The 26,110-nt window shown below is 37.1% G+C and overlaps 1 protein-coding gene and 1 non-coding gene across 2 annotated transcripts; one reads left to right on the plus strand and one right to left on the minus strand.

Annotated features, from left to right (window-relative positions):
* Positions 1 to 341: 341 nt before the first annotated feature.
* Positions 342 to 26,110, plus strand: FGL1 (fibrinogen like 1). Its single transcript, XM_043454533.1, has 8 exons — positions 342 to 456; positions 6,781 to 6,860; positions 9,727 to 9,907; positions 15,010 to 15,169; positions 15,402 to 15,499; positions 21,238 to 21,326; positions 21,592 to 21,779; positions 25,754 to 26,110. Exons 2-8 carry the CDS (start codon positions 6,798 to 6,800, stop codon positions 25,911 to 25,913), a joined length of 939 nt encoding a protein of 312 aa, XP_043310468.1. The 5' UTR covers positions 342 to 456; positions 6,781 to 6,797; the 3' UTR covers positions 25,914 to 26,110.
* On the minus strand, positions 12,161 to 12,267 carry LOC122432652. Its single transcript, XR_006266916.1, has one exon. It is a non-coding gene; the product is annotated as a U6 spliceosomal RNA (small nuclear RNA).

The following is a 26,110-nucleotide window of genomic DNA, read 5'->3' on the forward strand; positions in this document are numbered from 1 at the left end:
TTTATAGGTAAAATTTTATTATCATTAGTACAATAAAGCAAAGCTTCCACTGCACTTTGGTTTTACTTAATCTTAAGGTGAGCATTACTGAAATTAGTCAAAGTAAAAAATTTTCTGAATGAGCACAATAGTAAAAGGTTAAAAAATCAGAGATATTTTTATAAAGATATATTATTGGATCTTTCATAAAAATTCATACAAATAGTAGGGGAAAAAAGAAAAATACCAGAGTATTAGAATTTGTCCTTGAATATCCTTTTTTAGTTTTCCTTCCAGTTAAACTGATTTCCTCATCTATTTATTTCTGGACTAAAGCCAGAATCAACATTGTCCGTTTTTCTAATCAAATAGCAGAGAAGCAATTACAAACTCTAAATGCAGATAGAGGAGCCTGGAAGGCAGAACGGCTGGACCTCGCCTAAGCGTGTCTCTGACTCATTTCTGACTTTAGGCAAGGTATTTAACTTCTCTGCACTTTGACATAATTGTAATAATGCTAGTTTGTTTCATAGGTACGATATTAAAACACAACTCAAGAAACAACTGTTGGCTGTTGAGAAAGATGTTGATTAAATAAATGTCCACTTCTGCGGCTTGGAAAAGAAATTTAGAATTACATCTCTTTTCCATTCCTGACACATTTTGAATGAACTAGATGAGAATTTGATGGATGTAAATAAAAAGATTTGCAACTTTAATATACAAAATAGAAAACAAAATGGACCATGTTATAATTTTTACCTCAGAAGTAAAAACTCCAGATATGTTGTTCTTTATTTCTGTCTTTTGGAAGTCAAACTTACTTGACTTTTTAAGGCTTTCATTGAGTATACATTCTTGAGATAAATAACAAAAATACTGTTATATTCCATTACCAGAAAAAAGAGGGGGAAAAAATTAGAGGAAAATAACCCAAAGGGAGTCTCTTAAGTCTATGTTAATGGGTAATTATTTAACTGTTTTACGTTAATATGAGACACATTAATATGTGTGAGCACTGCCATCTGAGAATGCCGACTGATTAGATATGCTTCCTTCAATAACTTTTTATTCTTTTTAACTTCTTCTATCTAGTATCCTTTCATAATAGCTCACTTAAAACATACCATTTTTGAGATTTTACATGCTAGTAATGTATTTTTGTTTGGTGATTGTGTTTTTAAAACTTACATGTGAGCTATAAAACTTTATAGCCCTAAAGTTAATATTTTGCCTTTAATTTTAATTTACTATAATTAATTAACTTAAAAATTTTTATTGGGAAGAAATTAGACTTAACACTTTGAACAATTTATATCAATACAGTGCATCAAAGGACCGCCGTTTGAAACTATTTCAGTTTTACAATAATTAAAACTTTTGAGACAGCCCAAAGCAAAAGCATTGTAAAATAAATACAACTAATTGTATAATGAGGAGTGAATAATCTGATAGCTTCACCGCAAGCCAGATTTGCAAAACAATAATGGTTATTATAATGAATGATGGAGATGTGAATTTCAAAGCAAGTTTCTTATACCTAAATATTTCATCAATATTGTAGAAGATGGGTGGGGTTACTCATGGATGCACTAGGGAATTTTAGAGGTCTTAAGATAGTCTCAGGAATTATTCTAAAGATGATCAAAGTAATGTAATGACTGTTGAAATATATATAGCATTTTGAAATGCCTTATTGTTTAAAGATCTGCCAGGCTAGGGGCTGCCTCCTTTCTCTGGGAAAGATCAGATTTGATTATTTTAATGGCAATGAGTTGGAAATTTAGGAGACCAAGAGAAATCTGCCAAAGCTTTTCACCGGCCCTTTATTTTCTACAAAATCTAATACATTGCAATCTGTATATATGTTAAATAATTTCCCAGTATCTCCCAGAGCACTTTTAACACACACTTTCACTTGCACAAGAGCCAGATTCAGATATAGATTTAAGATCATAATCTTTTTATTAAAGTATAGTTAATGGTACCTTCAAGTGTATAGCAAAGTGGTATGGTTCCCTGTGACTTCCAAAAAGTGGTTCAGTGATAAAGAATTCACCTGCCAATGCAGGAGACACTTGAGGCATGGATTCAATCTCTGAGTCTGAAAGATATCCTGGAAAAGGAAATGGCAACCCACTCCCAATATTCTTGCCTGGGAAATTCCATGGACAGAGGAGCCTGGAGGGCTACAGTCCATGAGGTCGCAGAGTCGGACACAAATTGGTGACTAAACAGCAACAACATAGTTCCTTGTGCTATATATTAGGTACTTGTTGAGCTATTTTTTATATATTGTAGTGTGTATATGTTAATCCCTAGCTCCTAATGTCCCTGCCCCTTTCCCCTTTGGTAACCATAAGTGTTCTATGTCTGTGAGTCTGTTTCTGTTTGGTAAATAAATTCATTTGTGTCATTTTTTTTTAGATTCCACAAATAAGGAATATCATATGTTTCTCTCTGTCTGACTTCACTTCAACTTAATGTGATAATCTCCAGGTTTATCTGTGTTGCTGCAAATTGCATTATTTCATTTATTTTATGGCTGAGTAATATTCCGTTATATATACACACACACTGCATCTCCTTCATTCATTCATCTGTCCATGGACATTTAGGCTGCTTTCTAACTATACTTCAATTGTTTGGAAAAAAATAACAATTTTTAAAGCTCTCTTTTTAACCTGATTTATTCACTTCTGAAATAAAATACTTGATCCCACAAATATATAAGGGAATTTGATGAACCAAACAAAAATATAATAATTTCAACAGATAATATTAAAACAAAGTGAGGATGCCAAAGTTTTCATAACTTAGTTCCTGACTCCTGAATATTGTATCTGATAACTGCTGGAAGTGAATTAAAGTAATGAAGATCTGGTTGCCATTATATAAGAAAAATGAGATTACTTTTCCTACTGGAAAGAAAAAGGAGAAACCCCAATCAATAATCCATTCACTATATTATCTCTTTTCAGTCAGAAAAACAGTGTGACTCACATTCACAAATGGTAGTACATTTTTATACTAAGCTTCCAAGTTAATGTGAATCTCCTTAGTAAAAGTCTGTTTTATTTCTTTAGGCAAATTATTTCCCCTCTCTGAGCCTTGTTTCCTCAAATGTTGATGACATTTGACCGGATGATCTCACTTCCTGTAATTATATTTTGACCGTGTGTTCTAGCCTCATGGGATAATACCTTTTACTTCTAAAATCTCTTTTATGTGTTCTAAAAGAACATTTTCTATTTTTTGTCTTTATTTTCTTTTGCTTGCTTATAATAAAACAATTATTCTTGCTTCTGTTTTTTTTTTTTTTTTGTATGATTATGTGTAGAAGACTATTACACGTTAAGAAACCTCCATTATATGGAGGGTTTTTTTGGTTTGGTTTGGTTTTACTTTTTGCTACTTAAGCTTCATGTTAAGTTTTAAAATTAAATAGTAAATGACCATGAGAGTACAAATGAGATTTTAAAAAAATAGCAGTATAATTGTTGTAATTTTACTCAAGAAATATGTTTATTACCAACTGAAAATAAGAGTCAAACTAATAATTTATCATGATAATGGCTTTAGCCCCATTGGTGAAGTGCAAGTCGCTCAGTTGTGTCTGACTCTTTGTGACCGCATTGAGATACAGTCCATCAAATTCTCCAGGCCAGAATACAGGAGTGGGTAGCCTTTCCCTTCTCCAGGGAATCTTCCCAATCCAGGGATCGAACCCAGGCCTCCCACATTGCAGGTGAATTCTTTACCAGCTGAGCTGCCCATTAAGAGCCAAATTTTTAATATTTTAGGTATTAAGTTTTCCATTTTTTTTCCTTTGGGGATTTTATGAATCCAAATATCTCTTCTTAAAATAATTCTTTTTTGGCAGCTTTGTGAATTCTGCCATGTGCTTTTTGTCCTGTTGTTGACGTTGCATGCAAAGTGTTTTCTCCTCTCTCTTTCTCCTCCACCTTGTCAGTCCCTGTCTTTTCCATTTTTCTTTACTCCTTTCCTACTGGGGTTTTGTGAGAAAGAAAAAAAACTTATGTGTTCAATCCAACCCAAAGTCCCTAACTCCTCCTTAACACGTATTTTCAAAAATATACTTAGCTCGTTGTTTTCCCCCTGACAAGGATAAGCACAGGGGAGGAAGTATGTCACTGCGAACAGACCAGTTTTATGCCAAGGAAATCACATTTTTCCCCTCTGAGAAAGGTTTTCCCTCTTGGGAAACTCTAAACTTATATTGGAGTCACCACAATTTCAGTTAGATGCTAGGATACAACAGTTATCAAGATGTGGCCTTTGCCTTCAAAAACCCTATCCTAAACAAAATATCATGGACAAAGGGAAGCAGTTGGAGAGAGACATGTGAAAAGCCAACCAGATGATAATTCCACCACCTGGCATAGTGCCTGGACCATAGCACGCAAGCGCACACTGTTCCCTAAGTGAATGAATGCTTTATTGGTCTGTAAACATAGTATGAGATCACAGTGGAGGAAGTAATTAATTTTGTCTTGAGAGTTCATCTGGAAAAATCTAGTTTTTATGTTTAACTACATATGGTTTCATGTATACTAAATTTCTGTTGTCTTTCTTTCCATTTTAATATTTATTTTAATTTCTTCCCCCAAATATTGCGTTGATGAGGCAGCTATAGTTTATCTTCCCACAGCATGTGACCCAGTGCCGAGCAGCTCGCTGATGACCAGTTAGCGCTTGCTGGCCCCATCATCCCTAGGACTGCTTCTGTTTAGTGCAGCTGTCTCCTGTCCTCCCAGGCTGACCTAATGTTCCTTCACAGGAGCTGAAGGCTTCCTACCTGAAGGGCCCATGACCCTGAACCTGTATTCTGCATTGTCTTCCTTTCTATATATGTATATGCCTGTTACACAAAGGGATGCAAGATGCACAGAGGTATAGAGGCCCTGCTCCTTGACCTTCTCCAGTGAAGATCACCCTCACTTCTAAACACGACTATGACTTATCCATTCCTAGGTCCTGTGCTTCGTGAAGGAACATTAGGTATTCAGTGACTTGACATCTCTGATCTATCCATTTGTAGGATGAGGATAATAGTACTTGCCTTAGAGAATTATTTGAGGATGAAATAAGATGCTTAGAAAATGCACAGCCCAATATTGAAAATGGATAACCAACAAAAACCTACTGTATAGCACATGGAACTCTGCTCAATGTTGTGTGCCAGCCTGAATAGGAGGGGAGTTTATGGGAGAATGGATACACATATATGTGTGGCTGAGTCCCCTCACTGTTCATCTGAAACTGTCACAACACTGTTAACTGGTTTTACCCCAATGCAAAATGTTTTTGGTGTTAAAAAATAAATAAAATTAGAAGAAAAAAAGTCCTTGGGTCAAATATAAATAAAATAAAACGCATAACACAATTCTAGGTATGTAATAAAAATATACATCAGCCAGAAGTAAAATTGTGTTAAGTAAAATTTTATGGTTTATCTAGGAGACTCTTTATTACTCTCTGTAATGTGAAAATTTCACATTTTCCAAAAATTTACATTATATATAGAATGCTTCCCAAGATGCTTATGCATGCTATTTGCCCCTGAATTTAAGTAATGCCCCTCTCATATTGTAGCTGTTTTTTGTTGTTGTTTTGTATGGCCCCACAAGGATTGAGAACTACCTATTTTGTTAAAATAGACTGAAAAAAAATGTGTCTCTTAAATCCCTAAATCATTGCTTCCCAAACTTTGCTGACCATTGGAAAAAGCTGGCAGTCTTTTAGAAATTCTAAGGTCTGACTGCCACCTTTAGACATTTGACTCAATTCCTGGACATGGAAATGTTTTTAAAGCTCTTCAATTGATTCCAATGGGCAACAAAGTTTAGGACCCACTTTTTAATTACATAGAAACTCAGAGATACATGGAAAGGACCTGTGGTCATAGGTTTTTGTAAGGATAAAAATAGGCTGACAAATAAATAATTCAGTTGATTTCAGTTATTTTTTTAGCAGCAACCATAGGTATAAAATTTCTTTGAATATTATGCAGATATTTCTGTCCTCCTAGGCTCCTGAGCTTCTAAAATTTATGAGAATTCACAACTGGTGGCATAGAGAAGTTATTTTGAGGATGAGCAAAATTTTTCATCAAGACTCATGATTTCATGATTGATTTTACAAATATCTCAAGAAGTGGTAAAATTAATTTTCCTCTACAACTTTAAAGAGAACTTCAGGTTTTATTTTATCTCAGTAGCTGCCTACACATTAAAACATTATGAAAAGCAATTCATATTACCTCCAATTTGTTGTAACTTTTTTCTTCCTTTTTCTCAAAATAAAAACAGACTTCCATGTACAAAATGAGTGAGTAATCATTTAGCACTTATCATATGCCAAGGTATATGGAAAAATTAATATCAAAATGGCCACAATCCTACAAAGTAAGAATTATGATGTCCATTTTACAGATCAGGAGCATTTTATAGTAAGCTATGTGAGATCACACCACTAGGAACTGACCAGCTAAAATATGGAACCAGGTCTTTGTGCTTAAAGAATCTATGCCTTTTCCACACTCCAGAGAACCATAGTCCTGCCTCTATATTTGCAAACTGCTTCAATTCTATACAAGGTAACAGTGAGCATCCTTCTGTGGGGAGAAGCCTGGGAAAATCCAAGAGAATTTCCTTGGCACCTCTCAGATTAGACTCGACCTGGAGCTCTGTCTGACCTCCTGAATCACATTGAGTCAAGCCAGCCAGCACTGGTCTCATAAAAAATTCACAGTAAGTTAAATTCTTTTTGTTCTTGCAGTTCTTCCAGTGGGAAAAATGGTGAAGATGTTTAGTTTCATCCTTGTCACCACTGCTCTGGTAATGGGCAGGGGAAGCTGGGTAAGTTTATTACAAAAACTATTATATTTTTAATTCCTGCTTTGATCTGAATTTTCTTTTGCAAAAAAGTCTATAGTAACTTGTCACTGAAAAAACTAAGGAGGAAAAATGAAAAAGATTTGTGGAAGCACCTGCCACATAATAGGCACTTATTAAGTGCTTTAAAAAATTTTTTACCACTGAAATGTTGTGAAGTAATTAGCCTCCAACTAATTTAAAAAAAAAAAAAAGAATTCAAAAAACAAAACAAAAAAAAAATTTTTTTTAGAGTAAAAATCAGTATTCACACTAAGTCTTTTTGATTTGCTGAGGTTATTTGGGTGGTTACATGATAATAAGAATTTAAAAGTTCTTTCAGATTTACCTTGAGCTTTGTAATATTGGACACTGTCCATGTAAACTAAACAGATTATTTGAAAGTAATTGCAATGAATTTATGCCTCCCTCCATGAATAAAAATAATAAAACACTCATTTACTCAAAGCTGTAAGAGAAAGAAAACCCCTAACTTTTTTTTTTCTTTGATGTGGGCCATTTTTAAAGTCTTTATTGAATTTGTTACAATATTACTTCTGTTTTATGTTTTGGCTTTTTTGGCCACCAGGCATGTAGGATCTTAGCTTCCTGACCAGGGATCAAACCTGCAATCCCTGCACTGGAAGGTGAGATCCCAGCCACTGTACTCAGGGAAGCTCCCCCACTAAGTTTTAAACAAGTTTACTAACACTGTATATATAGTCATATAAAAATTGAACATTCTTGCCCTGTAATCCTTTAGTCACTTTAAATTTTTATAGTTCACTGTATTTAACAGTATCACAACCAAGCTCCCACTGTTAGAAAGCAAGGCAGAATTCCAGATGCCATAAAATGACTTTGCTGTTCATTTTTTAGATAGGTATGACTCAGGGGGCTAAGTAAATAATTGGTTCAGAGAGAATGAATCAAAGAGTGGTGAGGTGAAAGTTACAAAAATATGAAATAGTCCTAGAGATGAACTTTTTTGGTGGTCCAGTGGTCGGGAATCTGCCTGCCAAAACAGGAGACATGATTTCGATCCCTAATCCAGGAAGATACCACATGCTGGGGAGCAACTAAGCCCGTGTGCCAGTTACTGAGCCTGTGCTCTAGAGCCCCGGAATCGCCGCAGCTGAAAGCTGCATGCTCTAGGGCCGGTGCTCTGCAACAAGAGAAGCCGCAGTGAGAAGCCTTCACACCACAACTAGAGAGTAGCCCCTGCTTGCCACGACTAAAGAAAGCCTGCACTCACCAACCGACAAAGACCTAGCACAGCCATAAATAAAGAAAGAAATGAAAATTTTTAAGAGAGAAGTAGTCCTAGAGACACAGCCAGGAGAGAGTCGGTGGTTTGGGCCTGGAGATGGGAGAGAGGGGGCCTATCATCATTCTCACTCACTTGCTGTAAGACTTTCTGTTTTGAGGTTGAATTTCTGTTTTTACATTATAGTCCTTCATGGTGAAAAAACATACCTCTTTCTTTTTCCCAAATAGGATATCTACTGTTCAAACTGCCTAACAGAGTGCCCAGAACACAGTAGGTCCTCCTATTTGTGGAAGAAATGTATATAAGGTGCTTCCCTGGTAGCTCAGCTGATAAAGAATCTGCCTGCAAAGCAGGACATCTGGGTTGGGTTGATCCCTGGGTTGGGAAGATCCCCTGGAGGATTATGGAAGGAATATATATAAATAAGGTAGCAGATAAAGATAGGAACAGGAAGTTATGTGAATATAAATTGAGAAATATATCTGACTCTAACTAAATGCCCATAAAAGGAAATAATATAAAAGTAGTGTAAAGCACTTACATGTTAAAAATTGTAACTTCTCAGCAAACATTTGCATTTATCACAGGAGATCCTGACATGAACTGCAAACAGATGTCAAAGTAAAAATGGGAAAGTGGCAAAAATTTGTGTTTCATCCTTTTTTCTCATGGTCCCCAAGTAACTCTTCTAGTGTTGAATACTTAAGAGCCTTTATTACAGCTTCTTGGTCTCAGTAGCTCTTTCCAGGAGATCCACCTCTGCAACTCCCCTTCCCAACTCACCACATTCACTTTATTTCTGGAGTAATCTGCTCAGATGCCACTTTAGAAAGGAACTGATAAACTCGTTCATGTGCAGCATTCTTGAGTTATTTGCCTTTGTTAGAGAAAGTAGCGGGTTCAACTGAAAAACTCAGGCTTCTCCATCCCTTTTTTGAAGTCATTGAGGGAAAAGCACCATACATAAAGTTAAAGTGACTTCAGTCGTCTTTCCAGCAACAGGTAAATGGGTAGGATCCTCAGGGATACGAGAAACTGAAGTAGCATCCTTTATGAAGATGGCCATGTGTCATCAGATTATAAGCATTCAAATATATTTTTAAATATGTTAATACCAAAAGATCATTCAAAAGCCTCATTTATTTTAGAAAGTGCAACACTAGTCATCCATAAAGCACTTTCCTGTTAAGAAAGCACTCAGGAGAAGACACTGAGATTGAGAGCAGGGACCTTGAACTGGATGTGAATCTGGACTCCTTGCCTGCTGAGAATTTTTGAGCAAGTTTACTCAAAGATGCGCTCATTCCTACCTCATGGAATTGTTATGAGGATCAAATGAAGCAGCGACTCTTAAAGCTCTTAGCATGGTCATTCAGATTATAGCATTTTTTAATTCAAAACTTTCTTATTCTGGTAAGCCATGATTTCTTTTTCTTCAAATACATGGTTTTAGAACCTCTAAACACTTCCTGGTTAGAATACTATTCTGAAATGGGAACTGGGGACAAAATTGAACCATACATTTAGCATCTCATTCCAGGGGGTTATTTTCTGTAAGACGAGATGCACATTACTTTGCAGGCTCTGGAGAACTGCCTCCAGGAGCAGACGCGGCTCAGAGCCCAAGTGTACCTGCTGGAGACCCGGGTCAAGCAGCAACAAGTCAAGATCTCACAGCTTTTGCATGAGCAGGAAGTCCAACTCCTTGATAAAGGAGAGGAGAATAGTGTCATTGACCTTGGAGGCAAGAGGCAATATGCAGGTCAGAATTTATTTTTATTTCTTCTTCCTTAATTAATTTTTTATTGGGGTATAGTTCATTTACCTAATCTAATTTTCTTAAATGTTTCAATAACTTAACATTGGGACTTCCCTGGTGGTCCAGTGGTTAAGACTCCACCCTTCCAATGCAAGGGGCATGGGTCCCATCCCTGGTTGGGGAAATAAAATCCCACATGCTGTGCAGCCTGGCCAAAAAAAAAATTTTAAGCCAAAGTTTATTAAAAATAATAATAATAAAGATTTTTTAATAAAAATAAAATTATGGCACATTTAATGATAATATAGAGAATAAAAAGTGAAAGTTGCTCAGTCGTGTCCAACTCTTCATGGAATTCTCCAGGCCAGAATACTGGAGTAGGTAGCCTTTCCCTTCTCCAGGGGATCTTCCCAACCCAGGGATCGAACCCAGGTCTCCCACATTGCAGGCAGATTCTTTACCAACTGAGCTATGAGGGAAGCCCCTAAGATAGATAATAGACATCCTATGCGACTATTTGGGGTATAACAGCTAAAAAAATTCCAGAAGTCAGTAGATCTGTATTTAATATTCTTCACAGATGTTGTAAGCATGAAGGAAGAGAAGGAGGAATAAACTATGAAATATAAATCCAGTTCAATTTTACTTTATTTTTCAGCATACAGGAAAACTACTGGAGAATCTATCAAGAGCAAAAAAAAAAAAATCCACTCAATAAACAAAATACATAATAACACATAAATTCTAAGAAAATACTTAATATATTTAGCATAATATATAATGTATAAAATATATAAAAATTTGCTCACACCAAAGGGTATGTTTTTGGTCTCCTTAAATTTAAAAAACGGTTAAATATTTATGTATGTGATCCATAGAAATAAATTTCTTTTTTCTTATTTATAAGTTACTGTATTATTACTAAATCAATTATTTTCTGAATCCGAATTCATCTCATAGTAAAAAACACCTAATTACATACAACCTGGCAGCTTTTAAAAACAATGCACAAATCACATGATTTTTATAAAACATATAGTTAAATGTATTTTTTAAGCTTTTGGGTATGATTGGATTATGTGCCTTTATTAAAAGATTACCAAATTCACACTAATTGTTGACAATCACAACTGCCTTTTAGCATCATCTGTTCAACCAACACGACCACTAGTTTAACCATGTCCCCTTGTGCAGGAGCCCCTAGTATTTATGAGATACTATCTCAAAAGGCACTATGTGTGGTGTTTAAAGTAGAGACCAAAGCCTGGGTTCAAAGTCCAGTTGCCCATGTTGCTAGAAGTGGCCTTTGAGCAAATTACTTGACCTCTTTGTGCCTCTTATTCCTCATCTATAAAATGGGAGTGATAAGGATACCTGTTTCTTTGGTGTAAAGATCAAATAAGTTAATAGATCTAATGAAATGCTTACAAAAGCATTTTTCATTTAGCTCAGTGAATGCCAGCTCTCTACCTACATTATTATATCTTCTCTCCTTTACTTTCAGAGGAAAGAGCCCACCAATCCTCCCCACAGCAATATTGCAACTTCCTCTCTCTCCTCTAAGTGTCATCTTACGTTGCCTGGGGCTGAGGATGGCATTCCTGGCATTTCCCAGCATGCTCTGTGGCGTGTGGCTGAGCTCAGGCTGGCCTTCCTTGGAGTTTAGAATGTGGGGGTACTTTGCCTTTGGTTCTCAGTCACCATGCTGGGACAAGAGGGAAAAGTTCATTTGGCAGGCTGGCATGTCCCTTTGTGAAGCTTCAACATTTATCCTCCCAGCACAGTTTGCTTTCTGCCTGAGCAGAGAGTATTCACCTCACCCGTTTAACAGTGTTTGTCAAACAGAGGGCAGGAAGCCTTGGCCTCACTCTAACATTATGTAAGTATCCAAAAATTCTTTTTTTTTTTTTTTTTCCTTCGCCGCCGCCGCGCTCCTCCAAAAATTCTTTTTTAAACTCCCATGAACACCAAGCTCTCTAACCCTACCCCTCTTCTCCCTGTTCTCTGGGGTGGTTGAGTGAGTCAAAGCATTTTGAAAATCATAGTTTAAAATATCTATTTAATATTTTAAACTCTCCATTTCTTGAATTTTCTATCAGAGTAAAAGTCACATTTTCCCAAGGCAGGCTCCTTAACCTATTTGCTGTAAGAAATTGAGCTAGTGGTACTTTTCTTTGCTTGGGTTTTGTTTTTGTTTTTTCAGTGGAAATCTTTCCTCTGAATTTTTTTTTTTTTTTTGACAGATGCCAAATGCAAAAAAATATGGAACGCTTCACGAATTTGCGTGTCATCCTTGCGCAGGGGCCATGCTAATCTTCTCTGTATCGTTCCAATTTTAGTATATGTGCTGCCGAAGCGAGCACTCCTCTGAATTTTAAGTTGTGTTTGGCATTTTCCTCTGGGAAGATCAAAAAATTTTTAAAAACTTAAACTCAGAGTTGGCATAAAATAAGGACAAATAGAAAATGTTGGCTGAAAACTCCATATTCACAGAGTTTTCCAGAGGCAAATGTTATAGCTAATTATTTCCATATTTGCTTGGGAAATAGTCTGAACCTGTGAGTCTTTACTATTCAGCTCTTTGGTAGGTGGTTAAATGTAAGCAAAGAGCTCTTTTCCTAATGAACTTACACAGACTGAAGTAAGAAAGAGAAAAATAAATATTGCATATTAACACATATATATGGAATCTAGAATAGTGATACTGATTAACCTATTTGCAGGGCAGGAATAGAGATGCAAACATGGCGGACACTTGTGGACACAGCAGGGGAAAGAGAGGGTGGGACTAATTGAGAGAGAAGCATTGATACATCCACTGCTGCTGCTGCTAAGTCACTTCAGTCGTGTCCGACTCTGTGCGACCCCATAGACGGCAGCCCACCAGGCTCCCCCATCCTGGGGATTCTCCAAGCAAGAACACTGGAGTGGTTTGCCATTTCCTTCTCCAATGCATGAAAGTCAAAAGTGAAAGTGAAGTCGCTCAGTCCTGTCCGACTCTTAGCAACCCCATGGACGGAGCAGCCCAGTAGGCTGCAGTCCATGGGATTTTCCAGGCAAGAGTACTGGACTGGGTGCCATTGCCTACTGCCATGTGTAAAATAGCCAGTGGGAGGCTACTGTGTGGCACAGGGTGCTCTGTGACAGCCTGGGGGTGTGGGGCAGGGTGGAAGGGACGCTCGGGAGCGAGGGGATATATATGTACTTATGGTTGATTTGCATTGTTGTACAGCAGAAACCAACACAACATTGTAAAGCAATTATCCTCCAATTTAAAAAAAAAGTAAATGGAAAAAAAAATTTGCTTACTTTAATGAAAAATGCTGTGCAATGTACTTGACCACAAGATGGAAGCTTTTGAACAACCTTGAACTAATTTTAGATAATCATTTTCACATTGTTTTTCTTCTTGTTTAACTGCAAAACAGGATTTAAAAAAAATAATCCAGGATGTGGAAAGAACACATGGGCTTCTGAATCTCAAAGATAGATACATGATTAAGGCCTAACTCATTAGAAAAATGGACATGTCACCAAAGCAGTAGTATATGATGGGTCTCGATGATGGTTTTAGAAAGTGACTAAGGTTCTTTATTTTTATTTCTCCTCTGATTCCTATTGCCTGTTCAATCTATTTAATGTGGGATATATTTTATTTGTAACAAAATTATAGACAATTTGGCATCAGAACAATGAAAACAAAGAAAGAACTTAATATGCTAAAAGAATGGAATTGTCAATCAGGGCAAGAAATTTTTTATTAGGTACAATTGAACATAAAACATTATATTAGTTTCTGGTATATAATATAATGATATGATGTTTGTATATATTGTGAAATGATCACTACCCTAAGTCCGGTTAACATCTGTCACCATTTATAGTTACAGAATTGTAGAAAATTTTTTTTAAAAAGGAGGAAATGAACAAAATGATAAGGTTAAAATTTGAAAGTTAGTGATGTTAAATTATAGTATTTTTATTCAAAAGTCTGTTATTGGGTATCCTTGAAACTACCTCTTTACAGTGGCCATTAATTCAACTACCCTAAAACATAGCTGCCTGGGCATCTAAACAATAGCGAGTTCATATCTGCTGAATGGGCTTCCGCAGTGGCTCAGTGGTTAAGAATCCACCTGCAATGCAGGAGGGTTGTGGTAAACAATCCATCTGCAATGCACATTCCAGTTTGATCCCTGGGTTGGGAAGATCCCCTGGAAGAGGGCATGGCAACCCACTCCAATTTCTTGCCTGAAGAATCCCATGGACAGGGGAGCCTGGTGGGCAACAGTCCATAGGATTCCACAGAGTTGGGCATGACTGAAGTGACCTAGGACACACATATCAACCATGTTCTCTAATTCAGCACAGATCAGCCTAGATGAGACCAATGGTTGTTTATTTATCCCACCCTCACGTGATTTAAGAAACAGATATTACTTTTTGGTGACAAATTGGTAGCTTCAGTGGTCAAAGAAATACCAGCGCAGAGAAGACTACAGGGACGAAATAATAGAAACTTGCAGTTTTTATCAAAACATCTAAGAATGCATGGACTCTTAGAAATTTCAGTGGGTGAGTAAAAACTCTGGTGAGACTGGGAGGTTATAAGAATCTAACAAGATTACTATTTTGAGTTCATTTCCAGATGTTCAGAATAATTTATAATGCTATAAATCAAGATAATCCATTTTAAATTATTTGTTTGATGTTATGTATTTCTACTTTCATTTTAGTGCCATGAGAGAAAAAGGTTCCTCTGTCCTGTCTGATAAAGATATAACTTTCACTTAAATATACTGTAATTAACTAAAACATAATTCAGACTCTTCTAAAAAATCAGAAATGAGAAACCATATACCTATTTCACCATTTTATTTTTTTCCATGATCATATGAAGAAGTCAGATGATAATTACATCATCTAGGAGGAAAAGAACATCCTAGTAGCCACTGGAAGATGTACAAGATACAGTTTTAAACAGCTGATTATCTGCATCATGTGATTATCTGTCTCCATTAGTATTGAGTAATCTGATTCAGAGGCTCCCTTTAAAAAAAAAAAAGACACATGACAAATATTACATTACTTTGTTTTCCAAACAGATTGTTCAGAGATTTTCAATGACGGGTACAAGCAGAGTGGATTTTACAAAATCAAACCTCTCCAGAGCCCAGCAGAATTCTCTGTTTATTGTGACATGTCTGATGGAGGAGGATGGACTGTAATTCAGAGACGATCTGATGGCAGTGAAAACTTTAACAGGTGTGCCAATTATGACATAAGGATTTATTTGGAGTAGGAAATATGAGGTTTACAAAAGTTAAGCCTCTTTATTATATCCCAAAGTGTTTTTTAGAACTTCATTCTTTCTAAATAAATAAAGTGCATTAGCTAATCAAGAAGATATTGTGAGTAAGGGTAGAAGTGTGCACCTTGGGTACTGCAAAGGTCCATTTGGATTTTGCTAAAATCAGCTTTCACTTTCATGTTTTAGAGACTGGAGTGACTATGAAAATGGTTTTGGAAATTTTGTCCAAAAAAATGGTGAATATTGGTTGGGTAACAGAAATCTTCACTTATTGACCAGACAAGGTAAGGTTTACCTGATACCAAATTCACTGGAAATACAACAAAGGGAACACAACTGTTTTTCACTAAATTCTAGACAATAGAACTAATTCAATAACTACTATGATTTGCAGATGGCCAATAATCCCTTTTGGGAAATAATCTCCTTTGTAAAAGGTGGCTGCTTAGACCTAGGTTGTGGGAGGAATATTTCTCACATATATTTTTTCTGTTTCAGGGAAGGAAATCTACTGTCATAATCATTCTTTTAAATGACTTGTATGACTCAAAACATATATTTTGTATCACTTATCTATTGGCACAGTAATACTGTATAACAAGCCACTTACGAATTTAGTGACTTAAAACAACTCTATTATTTCTCACAAATATACAGGGCAGCTGGGTGGTTTTGCTCATTAGGGCTGGGCTCTGCTGATCTTGCTGGGCTTACTCATGAGCTGGTGATCAACTTCCTCATCAGTGGGAGGCTGGCTGTTCACCTCACTCCATATGGCCTGTCATCTTCCAGCTGGCTAGCCTGGACTTGTTCTTGAAGCAGAAGCAGAGTTCCAAGAAAGAGAATGAAAGCACAGAACTTCCTTGAGACCTAGACTCAGCAATGGCACACAGTCACTTACACTGCCTTCTGTTGGTGAAAGCAGGTCACAGGAGCGGCTCAGATGTAAGGAGAAAGGAAACAGGCTTAATGGAAGGACTTAACAGAGTCCCATTGCAAAGGGAAAGCTGAAGAATTGAGGAATCATGGCTGGTTTTGGAATCACATACCACGGAATATAAATGTTCTTGTTCCCATCGCCCTCCAAATCTTAATTTGAAAAGCTTCCAAGATACAACAAAACTGGAAGACATTTCAACCTACCACCTAGATTTCACATTAACATTTTAATCCTGTAACTTTCCATCTATCCATCCATCGATCCACTTTTTTGACATTTCCATGTAAACTGCAGACGTCTATATCATTCCCTCTACCTGCTTTTGCAATGGATGTCTTTAACTAGAGTTTGACATTTGTTTAAAGTATCACTAGTTTAATAATATATTTTCCAAGCTTCTCTTTCCCATGTTCTTTTGCTCCAATCCTTTATCTTCCTTACCTCACTTTCTACCTGAGATTGTAGTCAATTCCACTCAAATCTGATTCTTAAGGTTTCATAAAAGGCAATTGTATTGCCCAAGAAAACATGCTAAATCACACTGGCAATGCACGAAGCGTAAGAGCAAGGTTTATGCATTCTAAACAAGTTAAGGAAAGTGATTTGTGTGTCTACATTCATAATAGTATCATTGTAATTATAGAGATCTTAGAAACACCACAGAATAGTAACTTAAAGAGGATGGATAATCCTAGAAGTCTAAAGCTTTCTGTGTACAGTCTTCTTATGATCAGTGTTTTTTAAATTTCAAAGTAATTCTTATCCTACTTGTGTTTTATGATAGATATATAATATTCATCATACCAATTTCTGTTTCTTTCACATATTAATATGCATCTGGTTTTTCATTGAAACTATGAAAACCTGAAGAAGTAACCCTTGGATCCTTCTAAACATACTGAATTAAAACTTATTAATTAATAATAGTGAAGGACAGGGAAGCCTGGTGTGCTGCAGTCCATGGGGTGGCAAAGAGTAAGACATGACTGAGCAACTAAACAACAACAAATATTATTAATTAAATATTTTAAAAATAAAATATTTTTTTTCAAATTACTATTAGATATTTGTTTGTCCAGATGCACTTTGACAACATATCTGCTTCACATTTTCATTGGTGATTCAGACTGGCTACTCTCATGGTAGCAAAAATGTATTTATCAGTTCCAGGTGTCACAACTGCATGGAACATCATCCCAAGGAAAAAGAGTGACTTTCTTGCTACATTTCTTTTCTTTCCTTTTTTTTTTCCCCCTAAATAATGTGGCTGTGCATGCGGCATAGGGGACCTTAGTGCCCAGACCAGGGATAGAACTCATGCCCTGTTCAGTGAAATCGCAGAGTGTTAACCACTAGAGTGCCAGAGAAGTCCCCCTGCATTTCTTAATTATGAGAGCATTTAAAGCTAAGGAAGTCAAGAAACACCTGGAATAACAGGCAAATTTGGCCTTGGAGTACAGAATGAAGCAGGGCAAAAGCTAATAGAGTTTTGCCAAGAGAACACACTGGTCATAGCAAACACACTCTTCCAACAACACAAGAGACTACTCTACACATGGACATCATCAGATGGTCAATACCGAAAGCTAGTTCGTCAGAGTGCCTGATGAACTATGGAAGGAGGTTCGTGACATTATAAGGAGACAGGGATCAAAACCATCCCCAAGAAAAAGAAATGCAAAAGTGCAAAATGGCTGTCTGAGGAGGCCTTACAAATAGCTGTGAAAAGAAGAGAAGCAAAAAGCAAAGGAGAAAAGAAAAGATATACGCATTTGAATGCAGAGTTCCAAAGAATAGCAAGGAGAGATAAGAAAGCTTTCCTCAGTGATCGGTGCAAAGAAATAGAGGAAAACAATAGAATGGGAAAGACTAGAGATCTCTTCAAGAAAATTAGAGATACCAAGGGAACATTTCATGCAAAGATGGGCTCAATAAAGGACAGAAATGGTATGGACCTAACAGAAGCAGAAGATGTTAAGAAGAGGTGGCAAGAATACACAGAACTGTACAAAAAAGATCTTCATGACCCAGAAAATCATGGTGTGATCACTTACCTAGAGCCAGACATACTGGAATGTGAAGTCGAGTGGGCCTTAGGAAGCATCATTACGAACAAAGCCAGTGGAGGTGATGGAATTCCACTTGAGCTATTTCAAATCCTAAAAGATGATGCTGTGAAAGTGCTGCACTCAGTATGCCAGCAAATTTGGCCACTCAGTAGTGGCCACAGGACTGGAAAAGGTCAGTTTTCATTCCAATCCCAAAGAAAGGCAATGCCGAAGAATGCTCAAACTACTGCACATTTGCACTCATCTCACCCGCTAGTAAAGTAATGCTCAAAATTTTCCAAGCCAGGCTTCAACAATACATGAACTGTGAACTTCCAGATGTTCAAGCTGGTTTTAGAAAAGGCAGAGGAACAAGAGATCAAATTGCCAACATCCGCTGGATCATCAAAAAAGCAAGAGAGTTTCAGAAAAACATCTATTTCTGCTTTATTGACTATGCCAAAGCCTTTGTGTGGATCACAATAAATTGTGGAAAATTCTTCAAGTGATGGGAATACCAGGCCACCTGACCTGCCTCTTGAGAAACCTGTATGCAGGTCAGGAAGCAACAATTAGAATTGGACATTGAACAACAGACTTGTTCCAAATAGGAAAAGGAGTCCATCAAGGCTGTATATTGTCACCCTGCTTATTTAACTTATATGCAGAGTACATCATACAAAATTCTGGGCTGGATGAAGCACAAGCTGGAATCAAGATTGCTGGGAGAAATATCAGTAACCTCAGATATGCAAATGACACCACCCTTATGGCAGAAAGTGAAAAGGAACTAAAGAGCCTCTTGATGAAAGTGAAAGAGGAGAGTGAAAAAGTTGGCTTAAAACTCAACATTCAGAAAATTAAGATCATGGCATCTGGTCCCATCACTTCATGGGAAATAGATGGGGAAACAGTGGAAACAGTGTCAGACTTTATTTTGGGGGGCTCCAAAATCCCTGTAGATGGTGATTGCAGCCATGAAATTAAAAGACACTTACTTCTTGGAAGGAAAGTTATGACCAACCTAGACAGCATATTAAAAAGCAGAGACATTACTTTGCCAACAGAGGTCCATCTTGTTAAGGCTATGGTTTTTTCCAGTAGTCATGTATGGTTGTGAGAGTTAGACTATAAATAAAGCTGAGCGCAGAAGAATTGATGCTTTTGAACTGTGGTGTTGGAGAAGACTCTTGAGAGTCCCTTGGACAGCAAGGAGATCCAACCAATCAATCCTAAAGGAGATCAGTCCTGAATATTCATTGGAAGGACTGATGTTGAAGCTGAAGCTCCCATACTTTGGCCACCTGATGGGAAGAGCTGACTCCTTTGAAAATACCCTGATGCTGGGAAAGATTGAGGGCAGGAGGAGAAGGGGACAACAGAGGATGAGATGGTTGGATGGCATCATGAACTCAATGGGCGTGAGTTTGAGCAAGCTCCAAGAGTTGGTGATGGACAGGGAGGCCTGGCATGCTGCAGTCCATGGGATCGCAAAGAGTTGGACACAGCTGAGCAACTGAACTAAACTGAAAGCTAAGGAGTTGCCTCTTTAAAATAGCTTTATCCCCATTATATAAATTTTGGCTGGACTTGTTTGTAATAAAGCTAATTTAGAAATGATCCAAAATTGAATATTTATTTACTAATTGACTAAAGAGATATTTAGATGATTACCTAAAAGTCTAAACCTCTTCTATAATGCAAAGTACTTTTTAGGAGCATTGATTTAGCCTGTATTTCTGCTCTTGTCCACTTCACAGTCTTAACTCATATAACATTTACTACCTATTGATCAGATTAAAGTGGCCTCTTCCTTGAAATCCCACTTTAGAGAGCTCCATGAGTCAAGGAATCTGTGGGGTCAGAGAGTCTCCTAGACTCACTCTGGCAATAGAGTCCAGCATTCTCTACTGAAGAAGCCTTGACTTTGCCTCCAGGACCTATTCATGCCTCTTCTTCATCTGTCCCCCTATAGGAAAATTGTACATCTGGTGTGTACACCCCTAAGGCTGAGGGGAAGTGAAGAAACAGCTTTTATTTTGGATGTCAACAGAGCTTGGTGTGCAGTCTGGAATGTCCATAAGTGTGGGCGAGGCCCTTTGCTCTGTGTGATGGAGATTTGGGTGGGGCAAGAGAGCAGGCCAACCATGGGCCAGGTCTGCATGACCTGCTGCTATGTTCCAGCTTAGAACCGGGAGGAGGCTAAGACTCTAAATTCAAACCTGATCTTACTGGTCATTGTGAAATTTTATTGATCAAAGTAGAAGGGTTGAATACAAATATATTATCTGATTGTCAGTTTGATTTATAACTTTTTGTTCCTGACAATAGTTCTGTTTCTGAAAGAGTAGTCTTTGTTATTTGCAAATGATGGGACAAATGAAGAAAAGCTGATTATTTGATGGTATCAACTATTTCAGTCCTTATTTAATGTTGAAGATCAACATCCTTACCAAAAGTAAGAAAAAAAGTCAACTTTTAAACTTCTTAAAACTTCTGTCTATTCACTGTTAGATTTCTTTTTTTTTAATTAATTAATTAATTTTAATTGGAGGCTAATTACTTTACAATATTGTAGTGGTTTTTGGCTGTACATTGACATGAATCATCCATGGGTGTACATGTGTTCCCCATCCTGAACCCCCCTCCTACCTCCCTCCCCACCCCACCCCTCAGGGTCATCCCAGTACATCAGCCTTGAGCATTTTTTAATCTACGTACTGAAAAATGACTTGCTTACTGTTGTTCTTTGCCAAGTGAATTATACTGGCTCTTATCTATGATAGATCAAGTAGAAATGTTCTACCTTTAATATTACATTCCTAACTTTTTCCAAGTAAAATACAGAATAAAACATACATGTTGTAAATACAATGGAGTCACTGTTTATTCTTCAAAAACTGACTCATGGTAGAAGGAAATGGTCTAAGTAAAATAGAGCCACAAACTGTTTTTAAGCCTCAGTAAGTAAATGTCATCTCATACATTAAAAAAAAAAAAAAAACCTACAATTTCTTTTTTTTCCCATTCTTAGGAGACTACACGTTAAAAATCAACCTTGCAGATTTTGAGAAAAATAGCCGTTATGCTCAATATAAAAACTTCAAAGTTGGAGATGAAAAGGTACTAACATTTTCAAATAAATATCACCACAAATTAATGTGTTAAACATACAGTGTAAAACCCAAAGTCAGGGGAAACAAAAATCTGCAATAGAACCTGATCTTTTGTTTATTAAATAAGCCTGTTTTTGAAGTAGTAATAGAGAAACCCTGGGCGGGCTACAGTCCATGGGGTCACAAGGAGTCGGACACTACTGAGTGACTGAACACACAAACATACATACACAACAGTAACAACTGATCATGGAAATCGCCTTTTTCTTTAGAATTCCTATGATTTACATATTGGGGAATATTCTGGAACCGCTGGAGACTCCCTTACTGGAAATTTTCATCCTGAAGTGCAATGGTGGGCCAGTCACCAAAGAATGAAATTCAGCACATGGGACAGAGATAACGACAACTACGAAGGGAACTGTGCGAAAGAGGATCAGTCTGGCTGGTGGTTTAACAGGTTTGATGTTTCATAAACACGGTTGCAATGGCATTGATGATATCTGACTGGTGGGCATTAATTATAACGTATGCAGGAGTGTTGGTCTGCTTTGTTATACTGGTATTATTAAGTAATCATCCTTATTAGAATCTTTCAGTAATAAAGTAGCTTTAAGGATTTGCTCACTGTGTACCTTAGTCAAGCTTGAAAGAGAGAAAAATAGAGAAAAATCAAATTACTGCTTTTATAAAGATGGTTTGCAAACGGAGTTATGAGTGAGTTATCAAATATAGAGCATTTTCGACATTCTAATAACCAGGTAGCTCTTCACCTTCTCCTATCATGTTATTGTAAAATTTTCTGTATAATACTATTTTACATTTACTGTGACTTTTTAAAAATCATTCAACCCAAGTTCCTCTCAATGCATAAATTTCCTCTAACATTCCTGAAACCTAATTCCGCCTTCTGGTTGAATACTCCAATGTTACTTTGTCGGCAAATTCATCCCATTTTTGATTGTACTAAATCAGTTTTTCTTTTTTTAATCTTTTTTTGTGTATTAAAAAAATATTGGGGGTGCTGCACTGTGGGGCCTGTAGGATCTTAGTTCCCTGACCAGGGATTGAACCCTGGCCCCCAGCATTGGAAGCACAGAGTTTTAACCATTGGACCACCAGGGAAGTCCACTATATCAACTTCTCTTCATTTTCTCTTATTAACCTGAAATCTTTCTTCTTATTACTGTGTCAGTTTTTTCCCTCAGTAGTTACAGAGTAACTATTCTTTTTCAACATAACTGTTTGGGTGCTGGGTAAGAAAATATTTACTGTGCTCCTCGACATTTTCTCTTCTTTAGGCTAGGTATTCCTCATTCCTTTCACTATTCTTCACCCAAGATGATTTCCAAACAGTACCCTTTTTTGTCATCACAAAGTTAAGGCGGAAATGGAAAAATTCAGTCTTCCTTAAAAATAACCTGATACTCAATGACTTAGCATCAGCAGCAGCAAGCCTACTGTGTCTGCACAGCAGTTGTGCTCAACTGTTAGGCTGTCCATGGGCTGTGACATGGCCTGTGTCACATGCCTTTAGTACATGGCCTGTGAACATCTCCTTTTGTCTTTAGAAGACAGGGGTCACCTCAAAATAGCTGGACACTTAAACATTCCATTACAGAATCCTTTGTGAGTATGTCTGGAGTGCTGAGTTTTCCATGTAACTGAGGACTAATCATTTAAATTCCACAATCCAAATTTTAATTTTTTTTTCATTACATAAATACTTTTTAAGACATAAAGAATCCTCTGTTTTATTAAGTGGAGGTATACCAGACATAGGTCTATTTTCCATAAAATCATGAGAATCCTCCTTATGAACATCTTTAGTTATTACAATGTGCTGATTTTAGAGTCATACATTCTATGGAGGTACAGTTAGCTGTATATAGTGTGGAATATCAAGTTGAATCTAAGTAGTTGTATAAACACTATTTTATCTGGATTTTGCTTTTTTCAAAGTCTGAGTCCCTTTAAATTTTGGTCATTTGTAAAGGAAGTGGAACATACACAGCAGTGAGAGGGGAAAGAAAACCAAAGTTATCTTTCCTACTTAACAAATCGAAGGTGGTGATGATCTTTTTCCCTTGTGGTTTTCTTGTTCTCTTTAAAACCATATTTATCACCTTCTCTTTATTCTCCTTTTTCGTCCCCTTTTTAAGTTAGCATTATGTAGGAATTATCAACATTATATAAAACTTGTCTATAATTCACAAAGTCTCAAGCACCCCTTAATATAGCAGAATTCAATACATGGAAATAACAACTTTGGTTAATATTAGCAGGAGATCAAAACCAAGTACCTACCCAATTAAATGATAAGTGGCACACAGTTCGACGTGGAATAATAAATGATTGACTTGACTTTAAAGATAGGAGTTCAGGGAAGACAAAGAAAGGCAATTCAGCTGCTAGAGCCACCCAAGGAAACTCCATTATCCTTGGAGTCAGAGGCGATTGTGCAGGTATAAAGTCAGAAAAGCTGAAGAGAAAGTCAATTTTTCCAACAGTTCAGTGCTACTTCCTCCATGCCTGCTTCTGCTGTGGTTTAACTCCATCATCCTCTTCCTCTTTATTCTTGTTTTGTCCTTATTTTTTTACTGTCCCATAGTTCTTCCAATTTACATAAAATCTTGGCATTTCTAAGTTTTGCCCACCTATTAGGCATTCCTTCTCATCATAGCAAACCAATCACTGAGTGTCGATGTCTTCTCTTCTTTACCAGTGTAGCATCTCATGTGTGTGCACAAGGCTACTTCCTCACCAAGGGAGCCCCAACCATCTCCCAACCTAGCCTCAAGTTCAGGCTGTTCTGGAACCTGAAAGATGCTGGGAAAAGTGGTCTTAGAATTGCTAAGGTTTGCTATGTTGACCAGAGTCAGCTTTTAACAGGATTCAAGTCACAGACTAAATAGAAACATATTAATATATGTAGTGGATATCTCTAGGAAGGAAGATAGAATATGTCAAAATATGTATTTGGGAGGCTCAATATAGAATATTTTCTCTTTTGCCATTATTTCCATGCAGTTTTAAAAGCATAAAAGGCTCTTAACACTTGCAGATTTAGCATACATGGTTTTGATTAGTTACATCAATTTAAATTAGGAGGACTGTGGGGACAGTTAGCAGGAAAGAATTAGGAGGGCTGGTAAGTGAGGCAGGTCAACCACTCAACAATGATGGGTAAATTATATGCTTACTTTGATTCAGTAATTCAGGCACTTTCCATAGATTTTCAGAAGTATTCTTTTGAATGTTGCTCTATGTCCCAGTGTCTGAAATCTTTTCATTGGTTGTAGCAATAAAGAAATATATAGTAACTAATTTAATAACAGTACCCAGAAAATTATCGCCTACTCTTCGTTTAGCCATATTAGGAGCAAAATTTACAGATCCCAAAGAGGAAGGGGGACATTTTAAAATTCATGATAACCTAACCAGTGTATCTCAGTTGGAACAATATAGGTAAAAATAATAAACTCAGCAATTAAGGCAGATGATCATTAGTTGATGACTGGAAAACTTTAAATCATGGTTTTGGTTTTGTTTCTTTACCCCTTTGAGGTTAAAATAATTGATATACTGGTAACTCGAGAGGGAGGAAGGGAATTGGAATTATGAAAGCAAAGTCTTGGCAGCAGATGGATGAACATTTTAAGTGTAAATTATACATGGAAGCTGGCAAATGGAGCAGCACACCACACCCATACCACTCCTGCTAAGGCTCAGGCTTACCAGGTCATGCTTTTGTTTGCTTGTTTTTCTTTCTTCCTTCCTTCCTGCCTCCCTCCCTCTCTCTCCCCCTCTCTCATTTCCTTCCTTTCTTTCTCATTTTAAGTCTATTAAGAACAGAGCTACTTTTTTTTTAACAATATAAGTGGGACTTCCCTGGTGGTCCAGAGGCTAAAACTTCGTGCTCCCAATGCAGGGGGCCCTGGGTTCGGTCTCTGGTCAGGGAACTAGATCCCACATGCTGCAACTAAGAGTTTGCATTGCTGCAATGAAAATTAAAGATTCTGCATATTGCAACTAAGATCAGGTGCAGCCAAATATAAATAAATGAATATAAGTGGCCTGGGTTTTATCCTGAGAGTTGTTATGGTACTAAAACCCACCAGTTTAAAAAACTCACGTTGTAGAAATCTCTTGGCTTTTGGAAACTGCTAAATATTCTCTTATCCGAAAATGGCACAGGGAACTCCCTGGTGGTCCAGTGGTTAGGACTCTGTGCAATCACTCCCAAGGGCGTGGGTTCAGTCCCTGGTTGGGGAATTAAAACCCCATAAGCCACAAGGGATAGCCAAAAAAAGAAAAAGAAAAAAATGGCCGAATTCATAGTTAAAATGTTTTCGGCCATTTGCTCACAAAATAAGGGTTTCAAAGGATATTTTTCTAGTCTGATTGCTTTGTGTTTATTTTTCCTCCCACTAGGTGTCACTCTGCAAACCTGAATGGTTTATACCACAAGGGTCCCTACACCGCTAAAACAGACAATGGGATTGTCTGGCACACCTGGCATGGATGGTGGTATTCCTTGAAATCTGTGGTTATGAAAATTAGGCCAAATGATTTCATTCCAAATATTGTTTAATTGTCCCTGCTGGGGTTTCATTTCTGCAGTTTATCTTGGTTTAAGTGATTTGAAAAATGTAGCAGATCAGAACATTCACATGTATGATGATGGCAATTATTATGTGCACAACTTTTCATTCTTCCTTTTCTTACTTAAGGTACTTTCCATACAGCAAATATGTGATACTCACCAAATAAATGTAGATTATATTAATA

Source organism: Cervus canadensis, chromosome 31 (genome assembly GCF_019320065.1).
Source record: "Cervus canadensis isolate Bull #8, Minnesota chromosome 31, ASM1932006v1, whole genome shotgun sequence".
NCBI classification, from domain to species: Eukaryota; Metazoa; Chordata; class Mammalia; order Artiodactyla; family Cervidae; genus Cervus; species Cervus canadensis.

Coding starts and splice junctions, on each gene's coding strand:
- FGL1 (XM_043454533.1), top strand. CDS start 6,798: ATGGTGAAGATGTTTAGTTTCATCCTTGTCACCACTGCTCTGGTAATG. Junction 9,908..15,009: donor AGGCAAGAGGCAATATGCAG/GTCAGAATTTAT, acceptor TTTTCCAAACAG/ATTGTTCAGAGATTTTCAAT. Junction 15,500..21,237: donor TCACTTATTGACCAGACAAG/GTAAGGTTTACC, acceptor TCCCATTCTTAG/GAGACTACACGTTAAAAATC.